A 22712-nucleotide genomic window follows, 5' to 3' on the forward strand; every position below is an offset into this window, starting at 1 on the left:
TTAGATTTTTAGGATCTGTATTTCGTCCTGATTCCACTTTGTTATGACTTTATGTAATACCCTTCGCGTATTCAGGGATAGTGTTTCAAATAATACTATTTACACACTCACATCAAGAATAATGTTATATTAAACATAAAATCCTTTCAGAATTCGTTAAATTTGGCTTTCAATATGTCTCCAAGAATGATAAGATATGAATTGACACATATAGCTTAATAATAGATTCTGAGATGTAATTATAATGTATTTAAATTAAACGTATACTTTGTACATGTTTACAAAAATAATTTATATAGCAATAACAGTTTTGGTAATTCGAAAAAGTATTTATCATTTAATACGGAATCATGATTAGCAACACGCTTGACCGTGGCTAGTAAAAATCCAATCGGGCCAGTAAATCTCCAAGTCACTGGCCCGACTGGCTAGCGAACTTTCATGGGGTCATTTTTTTAATACGTCACTCTCTCCGACTTGTTAAGTTATAATACACTTTTAAATCATGCAAGATTATGGCCTGACAAATGATGGTATTTTAACTTTTTGTAATCTTTTGATCATTTTCTACATCCACATTTGGGGCTAGTGAATTATTTTGTGGGCAATGAATTATTTTGTGTGTAACATTCAGGAGTAGCTAGCCCGGCTGGCAAACTAAATTTGTAAACTATTTCGCACACTGGTTGAGAATGAAACGAAACCAATAGAGTAAAGCGCGACATTATGAAACAACAGAATGTGATGTACAGACGAGGTCAAAATGCCCCTGCAAAAGTTTTCTATATATATACGCAGATAGACCTCGATACATTATGAAATAGCTGCGAGAGGAGAGGGTGAGTTGAGTTTGTTGTCGTTGGTACGGCTCTATTCCTTACCATATTATGCATATCAGGACAGACAGACAGACAGACAGCTGTGAGGTAAATATCATTTCAACAATTTCCTACTTTTGCTGCAACTCAGCTCAATGAGGGGTACAGGTACAATGAAACTGGAACTGAGATTACTAAATACGGATAGTGGCTAAGTAGTAGTAGTAGTAGTAGTAGTAGTAGTAGTAGTAGTAGTAGTAGTAAGGTGAAATGGGATTTAACGTCCTACTTGAGAATATCTCGATCCTACGACGACGTGCATGCGTGTGTACATGTGGCAGCGTGTACTAGCCCAGAATTAAGCTGGTTTTATAGTGCTAGCCCACTGAGATACCATGCCGCAGTGAAGCATGAATACCCCACTCAGACAGATTATACTGACTCCGAGCCGACCAGTCCTTGTTATACCCATTAATCCCGAGCACACGGCAGGGACCAACAAATACCCTATTTTAGCGTCTTTTGGTATGACGCCTTCCGCTCTCTTTCGCTCTACCCACTACACCACGGAGGCGGTTGGTAGTAGTAGTAGTAGTAGTAGTAGTTGTAGTTGTTGTAGTAGTTTTAGTTATAGTTGTAGTAGTTGTAGTTGTAGTTGTAGTTGTAGTTGTAGTAGTTGTAGTGTAGTTGTAGTTGTAGTTGTAGTTGTAGTTGTAGTTGTAGTTGTAGTAGTTGTAGTTGTAGTAGTAGTAGAATGAATATACTAGCTGTACTGTAAGTGATCTATAACAGCTACGAGGGGATGAATCTTGGCCGTGCAACCAGCGTACCCGCGTACCCGACAACACACAGTCATATATAGGTGATCCCGATATAAATACACCAAGCCGCCCATTGCAGTTTTACACTGATAGCTGCATTGTGTCGTGCTATTCAGTATGTGCTATTCAGTGCTATTCATTGAGACTGGTAACGGTGGGTGCTTGTAATGTTTACGGAGAACCTATATGTCAAGGAGAACGAACAGGTCACAGAACACGTACATGTCACGGAGAACCTAAATGTCAACGTGAACTTACATCTGCATATCAAGGAAACCTACACAGAGGGTACGTTTCTGAGTAGACTTTGTCATCAGTTGGTTGGTCAAGCGCTCTTTACGGTGTTGGATGGTTTTGTTGTTCAACACCGCACTAAGCAATATTCCAGCTATATGGCGGCGGTCTGTAAATAATCGAGTCTGGACCAGACAATTCAGTGATCAGCAGCATGAGCATCGATCTACGAAATTGGGACACGATGAGATGTGTCAACCAAGTCAGCGAGCCTGACCACCCAATCCCGTTAGTCGCCTCTTACGACAAGCATGGGTTACTGAAGATCAATTCTAACGCGGATCTTCACGGGTCGCTCTCTATGAAAGGTCTGATCATCAAAGTGGGTTCAAAGTGTTATCACGTTCTCATCGAGATATAATTTCATCCACGCTAATGCTGAGATAATGTTAACATTTAGCTTAAAGTTACTCACTAAGTAAATATCGGCCTGTAGGAAGTCTTGTTTATAACGCGTCCACTCGCGACACCTGTTTCGAATCTTTTCATGGACATGTATGAAACATCATTTTATCCACAGGCTTTAAATCAATGCACTTAAATTATATAACACGCACCTACAAACATCGTATAGACACGTTTTACACAAAAATATACAAATACAATAACACCTCGAACCGGTCCCCGATAATCCGTCCATAATGTATATTTGGAGGTCAATGGACATGACCACAATTCAAACATCACTGTCCCTAAAATAAAATACTGGGAACGTACTGCCCGGATTAACGGATTTCCGGATAATTCACCATGACTGCTGCAGATTAACACAAATCTTACCCATGTTTCTCTCTTCGAAGGCGGACATCTTCGTCTCCACTTCCATACATGTTATCCACCGAGGACTTTACCATTCTCCCTTTCAGCTGACGAACAACGTACATACATACATGATCCCCTGAGAAGGAGAACCTTTGATTGGAAACGGCATCATATATATTGGCCTCCATACTGCCCCTCCTTTCTTCACATACTGGCGCTAAAGCCAACAAGGATTTGCAGGACAACGGTTCCGAGCTGGTGGTCGCGTCTTAGCAGTGCATAATCACGCATTAGCACAATCTCTCCAAACCGTTCATTTCATTTAACCACACAGATGGTTCGGACGGAAATTCAATACATGACTAGAAAATTGATTAGTGAAAGACGCCGTTCCATTTTGCGTTCACGTTAAGTATGGGAAGAATAATGGCGAATTATTTCCGGAATGGGTTTTCATTAAAACAAGTAGGGTTCTCTTCTGACGTGACTTGTTAAATCTCCTTTCTGAGTTTTCGTCCATACTTAAGTGTTTGCCGGATCAGCATTGGCAAATAGCACATGGGGGAGCATGGCAGAGGGATGTGAATGCATAACAGAGACAGCAAGGAAACAGGTAGGTGTCCTCTGCCGTGATCTACAGTTATATGTCATTGTCCTGCAAATTCTAGCTCATTTTTTCTATCCCTCAGCGTTCCTCATCCACCCTATTCTCTTTGCCATCCCTCTTTTGTCTCCCGTTCCCTCTTCGTATCTTCCCCTCCCTCTTTCTCTCCCTTCCTACTCCCAGTCCTCTCTTTTCCTTTCACTTACATCAAATGTCCTTCCCTTTTCTCGTCTCCCCCTCTTCCTTCCTTTGACACCCTTCCCCTTCCCTCTAGATTCCACCCGTTTCCTATACCACATCCCTCTCTTCCGCCGCCATATGGCTGGAATATTGCAGAGTGCGCGTAAAACTAAACTCACTTACTCCCTCTCTTCCATTTTTTCCTTCCTGTCACACCCGACCCTCGGGTCTACATCCCCTCCATTTCATTTATCCCTTCCATCTTTCTTTCATTTTTTCCTTCCTTTCACACCGACCCTCATGTCTATCCCCTCTGTTTCCTAAAGCCCTCCCCCTCTCGTCCATTTTCTTCCTTCCTTTAACACATGTACCTCCCATCGCCATTCCATCCGTTTCCTATATATTCTACCTCTCTTTACCATTTTCTTCCTTCTTCCTTCCTTTCACGTTACCATTTCACTTTCCCTCTTTACTCCATCTATTCCCTTGTGAGTTGCCTTGAATTCATTCCGGAGCAACAGATGTATTATTTAACGGGTAATGAATATCTTTCGATAGGGTGCGGTGGGTTAGGCTAGTGGTTAAAGCTTTCACTCGTCACGCCGAAGACCCGGGTTCGATTCCCCACATGGCTACAACGTGTGAAGCCCATTTCTGGTGTCCCCCGCCGTGATTTTGCTGGAATATTGCTAAAAGCGGCGTAAAACCAAACTCAGTCAGTCACCCTTTCGATAGGTTTCAATTTCACGCGTACACTGCCGGGAAATTGCTACTTTTGACGACAATGTTAGTATATCCACAAATATATGTATATATGTTCGTATCAGATGTTCAGCAGTACAGATAGGAAACAAACAAATTAGTAGGAAATAGGAACTTTTATCATTTTCGATAGGTTTCAATTTCACGCGTACACTGCCGGGAAATTGCTGCTTTTGACGACAATGTTAGTATTTCCACAAATATATGTATATATGTTCGTATCAGATGTTCAGCAGTACAGATAGGAAACAAACAAATTAGCAGGAAATAGGAACTTTTATTATTTTCGATTTGTTCGTTTATCATTCCACATAAAGATAATTGTTCTATCATGTTTATGTCGCTTTCGCTCTGTAATGTTGCGAATATCACATACACAGCTGCTTGCTCATGATATGTTGATGATGTCATTTCTATTACCTCCCTTGGGCACACCAGAACCCTATGAATCCCGATTCGCCGTTTGTATTGCTTGGTTTCTGAGAACCGAGAGATAAACATCTGTGACTTGTATCACTTCGGGCTTTGCACCCACATCCAGATGACACGGTGTAGCATAGCTGGTGTGCTGTCCAAAGTGGCTTTAGTCCACTTTTGTATGGGCCCGTAAGGGCCCGGGTTAGAATTGGTCTTCGTCACCCGTAATGCTTGTCGTAAGAGGCGACTAACGGGACCGGGTCGTCAGGCTTGCTGACTTAGTTGACACATGTCATCGTATCCCAGTTGCATAGATCGATGCTCATGCTGTCGATCACTGTATTGTCTTACCCAGACTCGATTATTTACAGACCGCCGTCATATAGCTGGAATATTACTCAGTGGATGTAAAACTAAACGTCAAAATGTCAAATACACATAAATTCAATTGGCTTCAAACGCAACTCACTCACTCAGTTTTCCATCGTTGAGTCATTTGTCCATTGATGTCAAATGCACATTAATTCAATTGGTTTTAAACCCAACTCACTCATGCACTCTCTCACTCACGTTTGTATGGATAAGTCATTTGTCCATTGATGTCAAATGCACATTAATTCAATTGGCTTTAAACCAACTCACTCACTCACCCACGCACTTTTGTATCATGAGTCATTTGTCCATTGATGTCAAATGCACATTAATTCAGTTGCCTTAAACCCAACTCACTCACTCACTCTCTCACTCACTTTTGTATGGATAAGTCATTTGTCCATTGATGTCAAATGCACATTAATTCAATTGGCTTTAAACCCAACTCACTCACTCACTCACTTTTGTATGGATAAGACATTTGTCCATTGATGTCAAACGCACATTAATTCAATTGACTTTATATTTCTATACTGGCAAAAATGTATTTCGTTTATTAGGGTAAGGCGTGGAAATTCGCAGTGCCAGCTAGTAACGCGTACTGCTGCCACTATTCGAAGATCGTGGGTTCGAATCCCAGGTTAGTCCTGGTGACGTTTTTAAATTTTTAGCACTACATTCCTGATCATTTGTGTCACCAACTTTCTAACAGGTATTGATCTCCATTGATTCTCCGGCGACTAAACTTCTAATCAAAGCAGCGTTAAACCACAGGCAAATTGTAGCGCAAATAGGGTTGCGCAACAAAAAGAAAGTGACCATTCTACATACATGCGAGCGAAGCGAGCAAAGTTTGGCAACGTACTTCTCTCGCTTCGGTTCGAAAAATATTTTTAATATCAAAATAAAAATATCGCCACCATCAAAGGTAGACACCCATTACCTCACAGGGTTGTGCTCTCAGATTTCTAACCTCATATTTAATAACTACTCACGTATAATATATTTAAGGTTCAGGCTCATAACGCCGACCTTCCGACCAAACTTCACGGTTCAGTGGAAAAAAATATCGGCGTCCTGAGACTAGTTTCTTTTTGCCAATTAATAAAGGAGTACGACGACAATGAAGGATCAACGTCGCTCCAAGTCCCTGTATTTGTTGTTCTTGGACGGACGCTTCTGGCCAGCAGCGTACTGGACCAAATTGTTTTCCGTGTTCGTCTGTTCTCGTGACACGAACGGCACGATCTCGAAGATGTTTGGGTGAGCCTTGCCGACGTATCTCTTCAGACGTAAATGCCACCCTTCCAGGTGGTTGTTGGTTCTTATCCCATCTGAGTTGTGGTGGTTCCATATCGTTCCACTGCGATATGTTTACCTAGTACGACGAGTTCACCTTATCAAAACATCTAGAGTAGATTATCCGCAACCCTAATTACGCCTAATCAGAACCTAACCTTCAAAGGAAACCGCAGGTTGGCTTCCTGAGACTAGTGGAAAATCGAAAGGTCGGCGTCCTGAGACGACACCATATTTAATTCAACATTTTAAGCTCCACTCGTAGAATATCAAATCGTTCTTCGCCTCCATTACCCCTGCCAGCTTCCGGTTCAACGGAGTGAAGGAACAGGGGACTTAAATCTAAATAAACTTGTTGAATGACGTGTCCGTCATATGGAATACTTGCGGAGTTACCCCCCTTGCTTCATTCGCCCACTACGCCAGATGTATTTTTTGTAGACCAAATGTTACGAAAATTCCAGCAATAACGATGGAAGATAAGAAAAACAATCTCTAACAGGTTAATGGTAAAATTAGGCAATATGATATTTCTTTTTAATTTCTGCTTATTCTTGTTCCTTCACTCCGTTGACCCAGAAGCCGGCAGGGGTAATGGAGGCTAAGAACGATTTGACATGCCACGAGTGGCGCTTAAAATGTTGAATTAAAAATATTGTACGTGAGTAATTATTAAATATGAGGTTGGAAATCTGAGAGCTGAAATGGTGGCGATATTTTAATTTGATATTAAAAATATTTTTCGAACCGAAGCGAGGGACGTACGTTGCCAACCTTTGTTCGCTTCGCTCGCATATAGAAAGACTCGTCATTTTTCTTTCTGATGCGCAGTCGTATTTTGCGCTACAGTTTGCCTGTGGTTAAACACACTTCGCTTAAATATCGAGAATATACATCGGGGTGGTGTGGTAGATTAGAGGTAAATCGCCCTCATAACGCAGGATCCCAACAAGGAAACAATGTGTGGAACCCACTTTTATTGACATTACTAAAAGCACATAACTAAAAGCAGCGAAAAATTTATTCATTCACACACCGGCTTTGAGATCAAATTCCAATTTTGTAAGACAATATGAACTAGAAGTAAAATGTGTATTATGATATTACAAAAGGTCAGATTTATATATGTAATGATCCAGAAGAATTTCCGTCGCACCTGCTAAATTCCTTGCTGAGTTAATGTGATGTAATTAATGATGTGATGTGATATATACCTGATGTATTTCCGTTTTGATATAGCCACAGCGTGATTGAAAACCACTAACCCAAAAAGCCATGACCTCTGTCAAAATACCAGACGCTGGCGGAGACACTTTGACCTTTCTACAAATCCAAGGTCGTCTTTATCCATCCTTTCCCCCTGAAGCATTCATGAGCATGAACACGTTCAAGATGCGCCGTGATGACGTCATAGTGTGTGCTTACCCAAAGTCAGGTATGTCTCTTTTGAAGTAACTTTTGCTATCCGTGATAAATAAGTGATGAACTCTCACAGTTAGACTGGAAGGCGTGCCTAACCCGTAGGTTATCAAACTGGACGTGCTATCCGGCTGATGACGGTGAGCGAAAGTTTAAGGAACCGTTCATAATATATGGCTAGGGTTGGGTTGGGGTGATGATGATCTTTATGGAGGAGCATGTATAATGTATGACACACACACAACCCACCCCCATCCCCGCATGTTATGTACAAAACCATTGCCCCTCCCCCCCACCCCTAATTTTTAAGCGTAATTCGTTAGTATGACAATATTAATATGTACATTATTTATGACCCCCCCCTAGTACATGATTACACAATCCGAAACATGAGTCTCATTAACCTATCAGACAAAGACCTACTTTTCAGCCGATCCGAATTGTCTCGTGTGAAAGTGAAAATAGACATCACAAATAACTATGGTTACACTGAATTCCAATTTCTTGTTTCATATAAAAATGATATTTACAAATGAATTTTAATTTTAAGCTTTAATAACATCGTATTTCTATTTCTATATTTTATGGCGAGGTGTAGGCAGCATGACCTTAACTAAGACATCACAGACTGCCCCTGTTTGATGAGGTCGTAAAATGATTCACAGTGCATCTGGCTCACTGGTTACACCTGTTATGAGTTTTTTCTGCGCCTATTCATTGCAGTTCTGTACGGCATAATGTGATTGTTATAATATTAAGTCCGCACCAGACCGCCAAACGTTTCTAGCGGCAGAGCCTCGTTTTGAGATTTCCACGATTTCCAGGTTTCTGTTTGTCAGTGCTCGCTGTACGACAGAGCACGCTGCAAGACATGTTTGCAAGGATTAAAAGGAGCGTAGTGTTGCATTATACAAGTGATTAGATGTATTAAATAATACTGATTAATATTTATGTATTTAGTTACATGAATTTGACTCAAAATTCTGGACTGGCTATTGTACTAAGTTGCGTAATAGGACGGAACCCAGTCAACAGGAAACTAAACTGTTTGGTAATCAATGTTTTGACTTGAATTGATTATCCCCCCTTCCTCCGCAGAACATACTGATTGACACCCACCCCTAAAATCACACTCACATTCACACTCACACACACACACACACACGCACGCACGCAAGCACGCACACCGCACACCTAAACATGTCCTAAACACATCACATTCCTATTTTCGGTGACCGGTTGCAAACGGGGATTACACATTTGACGAGATGGCATCATTATAGGCCGCGTTTGTTTGTTAACGCAACACTCCAGAAATATTTCAGCTGTATGGTCTGTAAATATTCCAACCTGGACCAGGCAATCCAGTAACTGACGCCATGAGTATCGACCTATGTAGTTTGGATGCGATGACATGCATCAACCAAGTAAGTCCGAGCACCCGATTCCGTTACGAAAATTATGAATTCCTTAAGAAAATTTCTGACCCCGATCTTCACTATCCTCGGAAATCTCCAGGGTATACGTTCCGATAAATCTTCACTCGTACCTTGGATGCTTCTACGGCTTATCCAATCAGGTGTCCACGCTAGGAAGTTGAGCGTACCAATCACGAGGCTTCTATCATACAATTAAACTTTGCACCACAATTGTTGCAGAGGTACCCGGAAAGAGGTAGAAGGAGTTCTTGAATACATTTTTTGAAGGTTTCAGACCTGTCAATTTGTTTGTATGATTTCCGCCCTAAATCTGAGTCGCACAGCGAGCAAACCTTAGGAGCAAGCAAAGGGAGGTAATACAATTATCGGGCCGAGCCGTAGATGCATCTAGGATACTAGTGGAGATTTTATCGGAACGCATACCCTGGAGATTATCGAGGATGGATCGTCACTGGTGTTTCGTCCTTTAGGATCTCCTTTAAAGTTATAATCATGAGTTAAATACCGATTGACTTCCAAATAATGATACCTAGACGAAGATGTGGAGACGAATAATTCACCTGATTCTGCCTACGTGGTAGTGGTGAGAGGTACCTTAATATTGCACCATAATGCAAAACGCTGTTTCAGGTACTCACTGGGTTTGGGAGATTGTGCGCATGCTCCAGGCAGGAACGACGGAAGTGGAACCCGCTGAGAAGGATGACGGGATGATGGAACTATTTGATCAGGATCATTTCGACCAACTTCCCTCTCCTAGGGTTCTCAATTCGCACTTGTTGTTCACGCAGCTACCCCCGGAAGTCACTCAGAAGAAGAGCAAGTTAATATTTCTATCAAGAAACCCTAAGGATCTGTTCGTTTCTTACTACCATCACCATACGGGATTAGCGGACCTGTACAACTATAGTGGGAAATGGAAGAATTATCTCCCCTTAGTATTAGACGGAAGAGGTAATTATTCTATCCAACGTCTCACCCATTCTATAGTTAATGTATGAGTGAGTGAGTGAGTTTGGTTTTACGCAGCTTTTAGCAATATTCCAGCAATTTCACGGCAGGGGACACCAGAAATGGGCTTCACACATTGTACCATGTGGGGAATCGAACCCGGGTCTTCGGCATGACGGGCGAAAGCTTTAACCACTTGGCTACCCCACCGCCCCATATCTACAGGAATCGTAATGTTGATGTAATGCGTCCGAAATAACAAACGCTGCTACACACACGCGCACGCACGCACGCACGCACGCACACACACACGCACACACGCACGCACACGCGTAAGCTATGTAAGTGCTGTAATCTTAAACCTGACGTGAACCTCAGTTCATCTCATGGCCTTCAAAACGTGCTCTTCCTAAAGTGACAGACGTGCGTAACCGATATCTGTATCTGTTCTATACCAACAGTGGACTACGGGTCGTGGTTTGACTACATGCGTGAATGGGAGAAGGCGATACAGAACAACCCGGACGTCCCAGTTCTGTCTGTTATGTATGAAGACATTAAAGAGGTAGGGTCACCAACAAATTCAGAAGTACTATAGGTTGATTGTGAGTGGATGGTTTTAGTTTTACACTGCTTTTAGCAATATCCCAGCAATAGTACGACGGGGGACACCAGAAATTTGCTTCACACATTGTACCCATGTGGAGACAGAACCCGGATCTTCGGCGTGACGAGCGAACGCTTTAACCACTAGGCTACCCCACCACCCCGGTGGATTATGATTGAGGGAAGGGTCATTACGTGAGTTACAGTGTTGAAATTTTACATCGTGTCGGCAATATTGTTGAAAGAGGTTATTAGACGAGTTAGGTGGGTATCGCGATTTAGGTATAAAACAAACCAAATCAAATGAAAACAAATATTTTTGCAATAGGTTAGTAACTGTAAATTAAGCAATAGGCTGCATAGAACAGTTCAACCACTTTACTGGGGATCAATGGGTCTCAGGGAATACACTTTCAGTATCCCGGAAATATTCTTTAAACATGGGAAAATAAATTTGATCATATGTTTGGACAGAAACCGAAACCCCTCTTTATGTTTTGTGTTCCAAGGCAAAACCTTGAAGTCGTTTTTTTGTTATGTGATAACCGTTTATGTGTTGCAGGACCCGTACAAGGAGGTGCGGAAGATCTCCGACTTCCTGGGAAAGAACTATCCATCCGATTTCCTGCACAGGGTCTGTGACAGCTGCAGTTTCAGCAGGATGAGAGAACACAAAGGGCAGTACGACACCTCTCCCGACGGCCTGCCAGTAATGTACAGGAAAGGTTGGTTCTTTGCAACATCTGGAGACAATTTCTGCATCCCCAAAACAACTCATTGCTTGCAGAATCCCTGAAAACTAAAGTATGTAGACAAAGGTACTGCCTGTCTGTGTCACTTATCTTGGGGGTCTATTCTCAGATCATCTTCACCATTGAATCGTTGTCTGTTTAATTTCGCAAGGGTGGTACTATCTTCAACCTCGACAATTTTGACATTTCTCCCATGTCAAATCACATTCGTTGCTTTAACTCAAATATTACCAAGTATCAATTATTCAGTTTAAAATTGAGATGAGTGATGAAAGTCTGCCCATTTCACCTATGCTGCAAATTGTGTCATTGTGCATTGTCGCTGCGTGAACTGTCATGATGCAAGCACTGCTAATGCCAACAGTGGTCGCTGCATGCACTGCTAATGCCACCAGTGGTCGGTGCATGTACTGCTTATGCCACCCATGGTCGCTGCATGCACTGCTTATGCCACCAGTGGTCGCGGCAAGCACTGCTTATGCCACCAGTGGTCGCTGCATGCACTGCTTATGCCACCAGTGGTCGCTGCATGTAATGCTTATGCCACCAGTGGTCGCGGCAAGCACTGCTTATGCCACCAGTGGTCGGGGCCAGCACTGCTTATGCCACCAACGGTAGGGGAAAGCACTGCTTATGCCAGCAGTGGTCGCTGCATGTACTGCTTATGCCACTAGTGGTCGCGGCAAGCACTGCTTATGCCACCAGTGGTCGCTGCATGTACTGTCACGCTGTATGCACTGATTATGCCACCAGTGGTCGCGGCAAGCACTGTTTATGCCACCAGTGGTCGCGGGAAGCACTACTTATGCCACCAGTGGTCGCTGCATGCACTGTCACGCTGTATGCACTGCTAATGCCACCAGTGGTCGCTGCATGCACTGCTAATACCACCAGTGGTCGCTCCATGTACAGTTTATGTCACCAGTGGTCGCTGCATGTACTGCTTTTGCCACCAGTGGTCGCTGCATGTATTGCTAATGCCATCAGTGGTCGCTGCATGTACTGCTTATGCCACCAGTGGTCGGGGCCAGCACTGTTTATCCCACCAACGGTAGGGGAAAGCACTGCTTATGCGACCAGTGGTCGCGGCAAGCACTGCTTATGCCACCAGAGGTCGGGACCAGCACTGCTTATGCCACCAGTGGTCGCTGCATGTACTGTCACGCTGTATGCACTGCTAATGCCACCAGTGGTCGCTGCATGTACTGCTTATGCAACCACTAGTCGCTGCATGTACTGCTTATGCCAGCAGTGGTCGCTCCATGTACTGTTTATGCCACCAGCGGTCGCTGCATGTACTGCTAATGCCACCTGTGGTCGCGGTAAGCACTGCTTATGCCACCAGTGGTCGCTGCATGCACTGCTAATGCCACCAGTGGTCGCTGCATGTACTGTTTATGCCACCAGCGGTCGCTGCATCTACTGCTTATGCCACCAGTGTTAGGGACAAGCACTACTTATGCCACCAGTGGTCGGGGCCAGCACTGCTTATGCCACCAACGGTAGGGGAAAGCACTGCTTATGCCACCAGTGGTCGCGGCAAGCACTGCTTATGCCACCAGTGGTCGGGGCCAGCACTGCTTATGCCACCAGTGGTCGCTGCATGTACTGTCACGCTGTATGCACTGCTTATGCCACCAGTGTTAGGGACAAGCACTACTTATGCCACCAGTGGTCGGGGCCAGCACTGCTTATGCCACCAACGGTAGGGGAAAGCACTGCTTATGCCACCAATGGTCGCTGCATGTACTGCTTATGCCACTAGTGGTCGCGGCAAGCACTGCTTATGCCACCAGTGGTCGCTGCATGTACTGTCACGCTGTATGCACTGCTAATGCCACCAGTGGTCGCGGCAAGCACTGCTTATGCCACCAGTGGTCGCGGCAAGCACTGCTTTGCCACCAGTGGTCGCTGCAGGTACTGTCACGCTGTATGCACTGCTAATGCCAACAGTGGTCGCTGCATGCACTGCTAATGCCACCAGTGGTCGCTCCATGTACTGCTTATGCCACCAGTGGTCGCGGCAAGCACTGCTTATGCCACCAGTGGTCGCGGGAAGCACTACTTATGCCACCAGTGGTCGCTGCATGTCGCGCACATGCTGCTAATGCCACCAGTGGTCGCTGCATGCACTGCTAATACCACCAGTGGTCGCTCCATGTACTGTTTATGTCACCAGTGGTCGCTGCATGTACTGCTTTTGCCACCAGTGGTCGCTGCATGTATTGCTAATGCCATCAGTGGTCGCTGCATGTACTGCTTATGCCACCAGTGGTCGGGGCCAGCACTGCTTATCCCACCAACGGTAGGGGAAAGCACTGCTTATGCCACCAGTGGTCGCGGCAAGCACTGCTTATGCCACCAGTGGTCGGGACCAGCACTGCTGGTGGTCGCTGCCACCAGTGGTCGCTGCATGTACTGCTTATGCAACCAGTGGTCGCGTCGCTGCATGCACTGCTTATGCCACCAGTGGTCGCTCCATGTACTGCTTATGCCACCAGCGGTCGCTGCATGTACTGCTAATGCCACCTGTGGTCGCGGTAAGCACTGCTTATGCCACCAGTGGTCGCTGCATGCACTGCTAATGCCACCAGTGGTCGCTCCATGTACTGTTTATGCCACCAGCGGTCGCTGCATCTACCGCTTATGCCACCAGTGTTAGCCACACAAGCACTGCTTATGCCACCAGTGGTCGGGGCCAGCACTGCTTATGCCACCAACGGTAGGGGAAAGCACTGCTTATGCCACCAGTGGTCGCGGCAAGCACTGCTTATGCCACCAGTGGTCGGGGCCAGCACTGCTTATGCCACCAACGGTAGGGGAAAGCACTGCTTATGCCACCAATGGTCGCTGCATGTACTGCTTATGCCACTAGTGGTCGCGGCAAGCACTGCTTATGCCACCAGTGGTCGCTGCATGTACTGTCACGCTGTATGCACTGCTAATGCCACCAGTGGTCGCGGCAAGCACTGCTTATGCCACCAGTGGTCGCGGCAAGCACTGCTTTGCCACCAGTGGTCGCTGCAGGTACTGTCACGCTGTATGCACTGCTAATGCCAACAGTGGTCGCTGCATGCACTGCTAATGCCACCAGTGGTCGCTCCATGTACTGCTTATGCCACCAGTGGTCGCGGCAAGCACTGCTTATGCCACCAGTGGTCGCGGCAAGCACTGCTTATGCCACCAGTGGTCGCTGCATGTACTGCTAATGCCACCAGTGGTCGCTCCATGTACTGTTTATGCCACCAGTGGTCGCTGCATGTACTGCTTATGCCACCAGTGGTCGCTGCATGTACTGCTAATGCCACCAGTGGTCGCTGCATGTACTGCTTATGCCACCAGTGGTCGCTGCATGCACTGCTTATGCCACCAGTGGTCGCTGTACTGCTTATGCCACCAGTGGTCGCTTGCTTATGCGACCAGTGGTCGCGGCAAGCTGCTTATGCCACCAGTGGTCGCGGCATGCACTGCTTATGCCACCAGTGGTCGCTGCATGTACTGCTTATGCCACCAGTGGTCGCTGCATGTACTGCTTATGCCACCAGTGGTCGCTGCATGTACTGCTTATGCCACCAGTGGTCGCTGCATGTACTGCTAATGCCACCAGTGGTCGCGGTATGCACTGCTTATGCCACCAGTGGTCGCTGCATGCACTGCTAATGCCACCAGTGGTCGCTGCATGTACTGCTTATGCCACCAGTGGTCGCTGCATGTACTGCTTATGCCACCAGTGGTCGCTGCATGCACTACTTATGCCACCAGTGGTCGCGGGCCAGCACTGCTTATGCCACCAGTGGTCGCTGTAGGGGAAAGCACTGCTTATGCCACCAGTGGTCGCGGCAAGCACTGCTTATGCCACCAGTGGTCGCGGCCAGCACTGCTTATGCCACCAACGGTCGCGGAAAGCACTGCTTATGCCACCAGTGGTCGCTGCATGTACTGCTTATGCCACCAGTGGTCGCGGCATGCACTGCTTATGCCACCAGTGGTCGCTGCATGTACTGTCACCACCAGTGGTGTATGCACTGCTAATGCCACCAGTGGTCGCGGCAAGCACTGCTTATGCCACCAGTGGTCGCGGCAAGCACTGCTTTGCCACCAGTGGTCGCTGCAGGTACTGTCACGCTGTATGCACTGCTAATGCCAACAGTGGTCGCTGCATGCACTGCTAATGCCACCAGTGGTCGCTCCATGTACTGCTTATGCCACCAGTGGTCGCGGCAAGCACTGCTTATACCACCAGTGGTCGCGGGAAGCACTACTTATGCCACCAGTGGTCGCTGCATGCACTGCTAATACCACCAGTGGTCGCTCCATGTACAGTTTATGTCACCAGTGGTCGCTGCATGTACTGCTTTTGCCACCAGTGGTCGCTGCATGTATTGCTAATGCCATCAGTGGTCGCTGCATGTACTGCTTATGCCACCAGTGGTCGGGGCCAGCACTGTTTATCCCACCAACGGTAGGGGAAAGCACTGCTTATGCGACCAGTGGTCGCGGCAAGCACTGCTTATGCCACCAGAGGTCGGGACCAGCACTGCTTATGCCACCAGTGGTCGCTGCATGTAGTGCTTATGCAACCACTAGTCGCTGCATGTACTGCTTATGCCAGCAGTGGTCGCTCCATGTACTGTTTATGCCACCAGCGGTCGCTGCATGTACTGCTAATGCCACCTGTGGTCGCGGTAAGCACTGCTTATGCCACCAGTGGTCGCTGCATGCACTGCTAATGCCACCAGTGGTCGCTCCATGTACTGTTTATGCCACCAGCGGTCGCTGCATCTACTGCTTATGCCACCAGTGTTAGGGACAAGCACTACTTATGCCACCAGTGGTCGGGGCCAGCACTGCTTACTCCACCAACGGTAGGGGAAAGCACTGCTTATGCCACAAGTGGTCGCGGCAAGCACTGCTTATGCCACCAGTGGTCGGGGCCAGCACTGCTTATGCCACCAACGGTAGGGGAAAGCACTGCTTATGCCACCAGTGGTCGCTGCATGTACTGCTTATGCCACTAGTGGTCGCGGCAAGCACTGCTTATGCCACCAGTGGTCGCTGCACGCTGTATGCACTGCTAATGCCACCAGTGGTCGCTGCATGCACTGCTTATGCCACCAGTGGTCGCGGCAAGCACTGCTTATGCCACCAGTGGTCGCGGCAAGCACTGCTTTGCCACCAGTGGTCGCTGCAGGTACTGTCACGCTGTATGCACTGCTAATGCCAACAGTGGTCGCTGCATGCACTGCTAATGCCACCAGTGGTCGCTCCATGTACTGCTTATGCCACCAGTGGTCGCGGCAAGCACTGCTTATGCCACCAGTGGTCGCGGGAAGCACTACTTATTCCACCAGTAGTCGCTGCATGCACTGTCACGCTGTATGCACTGCTAATGCAACCAGTGGTCGCTGCATGTACTGCTAATGCCACCAGTGGTCGGTGCATGTACTGCTTATGCCACAAGCGGTCGCTGCATGTACTGCTTATGCCACCAGTGGTCGCTGCATGTACTGCTAATGCCACCAGTGGTCGCTGCATGTACTGCTTATGCCACCAGTGGTCGGGGCCAGCACTGCTTATGCCACCAACGGTAGGGGAAAGCACTGCTTATGCCACCAGTGGTCGCGGCATGCACTGCTTATGCCACTAGTGGTCGCGGCAAGCACTGCTTATGCCACCAGTGGTCGCTGCAGGTACTGTCACGCTGTATCCACTGCTAATGCCACCAGTGGTCGATGCATGTACTGCTTATGCAACCACTGGTCGCTGCATGTACTGCTTATGCAACCAGTGGTCGGTGCTTGTACTGCTTATGGCACAAGCGGTCGCTGCATGTACTGCTTATGCCACCAGTAGTCGCTGCATGCACTGCTTATGCCACCTGTGGTCGCGGTAAGCACTGCTTATGCCACCAGTGGTCGCTGCATGCACTGCTAATGCCACCAGTGGTCGCTCCATGTACTGTTTATACCACCAGCGGTCGCTGCATCTACTGCTTATGCCACCAGTGTTAGGGACAAGCACTACTTATGCCACCAGTGGTCGGGGCCAGCACTGCTTACTCCACCAACGGTAGGGGAAAGCAGTGCTTATGCCACCAGTGGTCGCGGCAAGCACTGCTTATGCCACCAGTGGTCGGGGCCAGCACTGCTTATGCCACCAACGGTAGGGGTAAGCACTGCCTATGCCATCAGTGATCGCAGCATGTACTGCTTATGCCACTAGTGGTCGCGGCAAGCACTGCCTATGCCACCAGTAGTCGCTGCATGTGCTGTCACGCTGTATGCACTCCTTGTGCCACCAGTGGTCGCGGCAAGCACTCCTTATGCCACCAGTTGTCGCGGGAAGCACTACTTATGCCACCAGTGGTCGCTGCATGCACTGTCACGCTGTATGCACTGCTAATGCCACCAGTGGTCGCTGCATGCACTGCTAATACCACCTGTGGTCGCTCCATGTACTGTTTATGTCACCAGTGGTCGCTGCATGTACTGCTTATGCCACCAGTGGTCGCTGCATGTACTGCTAATGCCACCAGTGGTCGCTGCATTTACTGCTCACTCCACCAGTGGTCGGGGCCAGCACTGTTTATGCCACCAACGGTAGGGGAAAGCACTGCTTATGCCACCAGTGGTCGTGGCAAGCACTGCTTATGCCACCAGTGGTCGGGGCCAGCACTGCTTATGCCACCAACGGTAGGGGAAAGCACTGCTTATGCCACCAGTGGTCGCTGCATGCACTGCTTATGCAACCAGAGGTCGCTGCATGTACTGCTTATGCCACCAATGCTCGCTGCATGTACTGCTTATGCCACCACTGGTCGCTGCATGTACTGCGTATTCCACCAGTGGTCGCTCCATGTACTGCTAATGCCACCAGTGGTCGCTCCATGTACTGCTTATGCCAACAGTGGTCGCTGCATGTACTGCTCATGCCACCAGTGGTCGTCCTTGCATGCACTGCTAATGCCAGCAGTGGTCGCTGCATGCACTGCTAATCCTGCCAGTGGTCACTGGATGTCTTGCTACGCTTTATGCACTGCTTATGCCATCAGTAGTCGCTGCATGCATTGCAAACTTCCAAAACCAATGTACTGATGTACTTTGAACTAAGACAATGGCTGCAGCATATCCACAATGTGGCTGAAATACTGCCACTACCCTTTTTACATTGAGGCCTACCGACATACTTTCATGACTATGGAAACGAATGCGCAGGTGGCCTGTGTCATGGATTCGACCTTTGTTCTAGTTGTAATTAATAACATGTACTGCTAATGCCACCAGTGGTCGCGGCATGTACTGCTAATGCCACCAGTTGTCGCTGCTATACTGCATATGCCAACAGCGGTCGCGGCATGTACTGCGTATGCCACCAGTGGTCGCTGCATGTACTGTTTATGCCAACTGTGGTCGCGGCATGTACTGCTAATGCCACCAGTGGTCGCGGCATGTTCTGCTAATGCCACCAGTGGTCGCTACATGTACTGCTAATGCCACCAGTGGTCGCGGCATGTACTGCTTATGCCAACAGTGGTAGCGGCATGTACTGCTTATGCCAATAGTGGTAGCGGCATGTACTGCTAATGCCACCAGTGGTCGCTGCATGTACTGCTTATGCCAACAGTGGTCTCGGCATGTACTGCTAATGCCACCAGTGGTCGCTGCATGTACTGCTTATGCCAACAGTGGTCGCTGCATGTACTGCTAATGCCACCAGTGGTCGCGGCATGTACTGCTAATGCCACCAGTGGTCGCTGCATGTACTGCTTATACCACCAGTGGTCGCTGCATGTACTACTTATGCCAACAGTTGTCGTGGCATGTACTGCTAATGCCACCAGTGGTCGCGGCATGTACTGCTAATGCCAATAGTGGTCGCTGCCTGTACTGCTAATGCCACCAGTTGTCGCGGCATGTACTGCTTATGCCACCAGTGGTCGCGGCATGTACTGCTTATGCCAACAGTGGTCGCGGCATGTACTGCTAATGCCACCAGTGGTCGCTGCATGTACTGCGTATGCCAACAGTGGTCGCGGCATGTACTGCTTATGCCACCAGTGGCCGCTGCATGTACTGCTTATGCCACCAGTGGTCGCTGCATGTACTGCTTATGCCACCAGTGGCCGCTGCAAGCACCTCTTATGCCACCAGTGGCCGCTGCATGTACTGCTTATGCCACCAGTGGTCGCTGCATGTTCTGCTTATGCCACCAGTGGTAGAGGCAAGCACTGCTTATGCCACCAGTGGTCGCTGCATGTACTACTTATGCAACCAGTGGCCGCTGCATGTACTGCTTATGCAACCAGTGGTCGCTGCATGTACTGCTTATGCCACCACTGGTACAGGCAAGCACTGCTTATTCCACCAGTGGTCGCGGCAAGCACTGCTTTGCCACCAGTGATCGCTGCATGTACTGCTTATGCCACCAGTGGTCGCTGCATGTACTGCTCATGCCACCAGTGGTCGTCCTTGCATGCACTGCTAATGCCAGCAGTGGTCGCTGCATGCACTGCTAATCCTGCCAGTGGTCACTGGATGTCTTGCTACGCTTTATGCACTGCTTATGCCATCAGTAGTCGCTGCATGCATTGCAAACTTCCAAAACCAATGTACTGATGTACTTTGAACTAAGACAATGGCTGCAGCATATCCACAATGTGGCTGAAATACTGCCACTACCCTTTTTACATTGAGGCCTACCGACATACTTTCATGACTATGGAAACGAATGCGCAGGTGGCCTGTGTCATGGATTCGACCTTTGTTCTAGTTGTAATTAATAACATGCGTATGGGCAACCTTGCCAAACATGAAATGACTACCAGCCTTTGGTGAAACAAATGGTCACGAATCTCAAAACAACGTTTACTGTACAAAACACGACACATTAAGCTTTTCAGCTACACTCCCTCTATATCTATTCATATATGAAACGCAAAAGGTTATGGCCAAACGGAATAATAGATTGACATCTAGGCAAAGATTGCTGACAGCTGATGTGAAATATAGTAATAACGGATACTCGGGATAGGTTTACGATCACAAGTAAACTGATTTGTAACATTCGAATTGTATTTATATCAATGTCAAGGTTATTGCTAGACTTATACCGTTTGAATGCGCGCAGTTCAAGTTACTGCTGGTCTTTCACTGTATTGAAGGTCAAGGTTAGTTTAAGGCAAGGTTTATGTCATTTGAATGCATGTTGGTCAGGTCACAGATGATCTTTCGTTGTATTGTAGGTCAAGGTTATTTTAAGGTCAGATGTATGTCTTTAAAAGGCACACATGTCAAGTTACTGCTGTTGTTTCATTATATTCAAGGTCAAGGTTATTCTTAGGTCATATATATATACTTGTGTCATTTCAGGTCAGGTCGGTGACTGGAAGAATTGGTTCACCGTGTCAATGAGTGAGTGGTTTGACAGGGTGTACGTCGACAAGATGGAGGGATCAAAACTCAAGTTCAGATATACGCTGGAAGACTAAAACACACAGAGCAGCAAAGTCTTATCACAGCAATAGGCACAGGCGTAAATAAGCCTCATATAAATTTCATGAGATCATCGTTGCTATAGATCGCTCGTGTTACTCGTTTGGTACATATTGATAGTAAACTAGTCTAAACTTTTACACAAATCAACAGGTGTTTTTTCTGCAAAAATGTCATCAAATGTTAAATCGATATTGAGTGTGACCACCATTGGCTTCAATACACGCCAAAGCACAAAACAGTCGTTTTGTATTTTATGCAATGTTTAGGCGATTCGTTAACTTGTTTCGCCGTTTGTTCCCGGAAAGGATGCGTCTGTATTAGGGATGCAACGATACATCGATACAATTATCGATACATTCAAAACTGTATCGATATTTAGTTTTGAAAGTATCGGTTTAGATATGTTTATGTATCGTTTACATTTTGCAATTGTATCATGTTTTTGATCTTATGAGAGTTATAAATGATTATTTTTCACTCTGAGAATAAAAAATGTTGATCTATAAAATATGAAATATTAATGCTCAAAATGTAACTAAATTTACGCAATAATGCCGCGAAAGTAGGTATCGTGATACGTATCGAATCGTGACATGGGTATCGTGATACGTATCGATTCATGAAACTTATGTATCATGACATCCCTAGTCTGTATGTATGCGACATGGCTCAGTATATTTTATCACTTCATTTTTGCTTTCTGACTTTTAATGTAATATTTTGCTGTGTATAGTATCGCTTGAGCACTATTTTAGTATGGATAGTATTAATTCATGGAATATTAAAGTTATGAACAATTACTCTACCTGTCTGATAGATGGATAGCCGGAAAAGTAAAGTAGAAACGAGATATGCACTCAAATGGACGTAGTCATGCCACAGTTTACAAAACGCTCCACTTGGAAGTATACTCACTGTTGTCAAAAAGTCCGGCTGAAAAATCACCAACCTTCGCACGCAGCAAATAAATAAAGGGGCGGTGGGGTAGCCTAGTGGTTAAAGCGTTCGCTCGTCACGCCGAAGACCCGAGTTTGATTCCCCACATGGGTACAATGAGCTTGTATGGTACACGGGACACTGCCTATTAGAACACAGCTCGCTAGAGTGACTAGTTAGTATCACATTGTGTTGGCCTATACGTCTAGTGTGTGTCACCCCACTCTCAGCTTACAGATCGATTGAAGTCAGTTGGAGATCAAAATATAAAAGATCATTACACTATATTGATAACTATTATTAAAGACGAACTTCAGGCGGCTTCATGTCAAACTTGACAGATGTTCACGAACAACGGATGATGATTCTAGTTATAAGAAACGAGCTTGTATATCATAGATCATTCGGTCAGTTGCAGAGATGAATCGAAAATATACAAGGTAGTGTGCCTTTAATGCGTACTTCTAAACAGTGTTTGTCAGGCACAAATGCATATTATAAACATCCGAAATTCCTTGCACGTACGTACTGACGGCAATTCACATGTGATAAACAGCAATGTACACGCAATGAAGCAAATTCATTAAATATGGATAAAAATGAGGATCTTCACTACAGAATGCACGTCAGAAACAATCTGGCGGTGGTGGGGTTAGCCTAGTGGTTAAAGCGTTCGCTCGTCACGCCGAGGATCCGGGTTCGATTCTCCACGTGGGTACAATGTGTGAAGCCCATTTCTGGTATCCCCACTGTGATATTGCTGGACTTTTGCTAAAAGCTGCGTAA

General features: G+C 46.6%; 1 protein-coding gene across 4 annotated transcripts; it reads left to right on the top strand.

The window, feature by feature from the left end:
* Positions 1–833: 833 nt before the first annotated feature.
* On the top strand, positions 834–21325 carry LOC124278276 (sulfotransferase 1C2A-like). Of its 4 annotated transcripts, XM_046714001.1 has the most exons (8): positions 834–926; positions 3223–3308; positions 5591–5670; positions 7569–7764; positions 9818–10141; positions 10600–10703; positions 11307–11469; positions 20865–21325. In XM_046714001.1, exons 4-8 carry the CDS (start codon positions 7605–7607, stop codon positions 20981–20983), a joined length of 870 nt encoding a protein of 289 aa, XP_046569957.1. In that variant the 5' UTR covers positions 834–926; positions 3223–3308; positions 5591–5670; positions 7569–7604; the 3' UTR covers positions 20984–21325. The 4 variants fall into 4 exon arrangements, with proteins under 4 accessions (XP_046569957.1, XP_046569955.1, XP_046569956.1 ...); XM_046713999.1 differs by lacking the exon at positions 3223–3308; XM_046714002.1 differs by lacking the exons at positions 834–926; positions 3223–3308 and adding an exon at positions 3355–4016.
* Positions 21326–22712: the final 1387 nt, after the last annotated feature.

The sequence above is a fragment of the Haliotis rubra genome, unplaced genomic scaffold, assembly GCF_003918875.1.
Source record: "Haliotis rubra isolate DU_JTF1 unplaced genomic scaffold, ASM391887v1 Scf234, whole genome shotgun sequence".
In the NCBI taxonomy this organism is placed as follows: domain Eukaryota; kingdom Metazoa; phylum Mollusca; class Gastropoda; order Lepetellida; family Haliotidae; genus Haliotis; species Haliotis rubra.

Bases quoted from the DNA above. Each gene is read 5' to 3' on its own strand.
- LOC124278276 (XM_046714001.1), top strand. From the start codon at position 7,605: ATGACCTCTGTCAAAATACCAGACGCTGGCGGAGACACTTTGACCTTT. The intron at 10,142-10,599 runs GTAATTATTCTA...CTATACCAACAG, and splicing joins CTTAGTATTAGACGGAAGAG to TGGACTACGGGTCGTGGTTT. The intron at 11,470-20,864 runs GTTGGTTCTTTG...GTGTCATTTCAG, and splicing joins GCCAGTAATGTACAGGAAAG to GTCAGGTCGGTGACTGGAAG.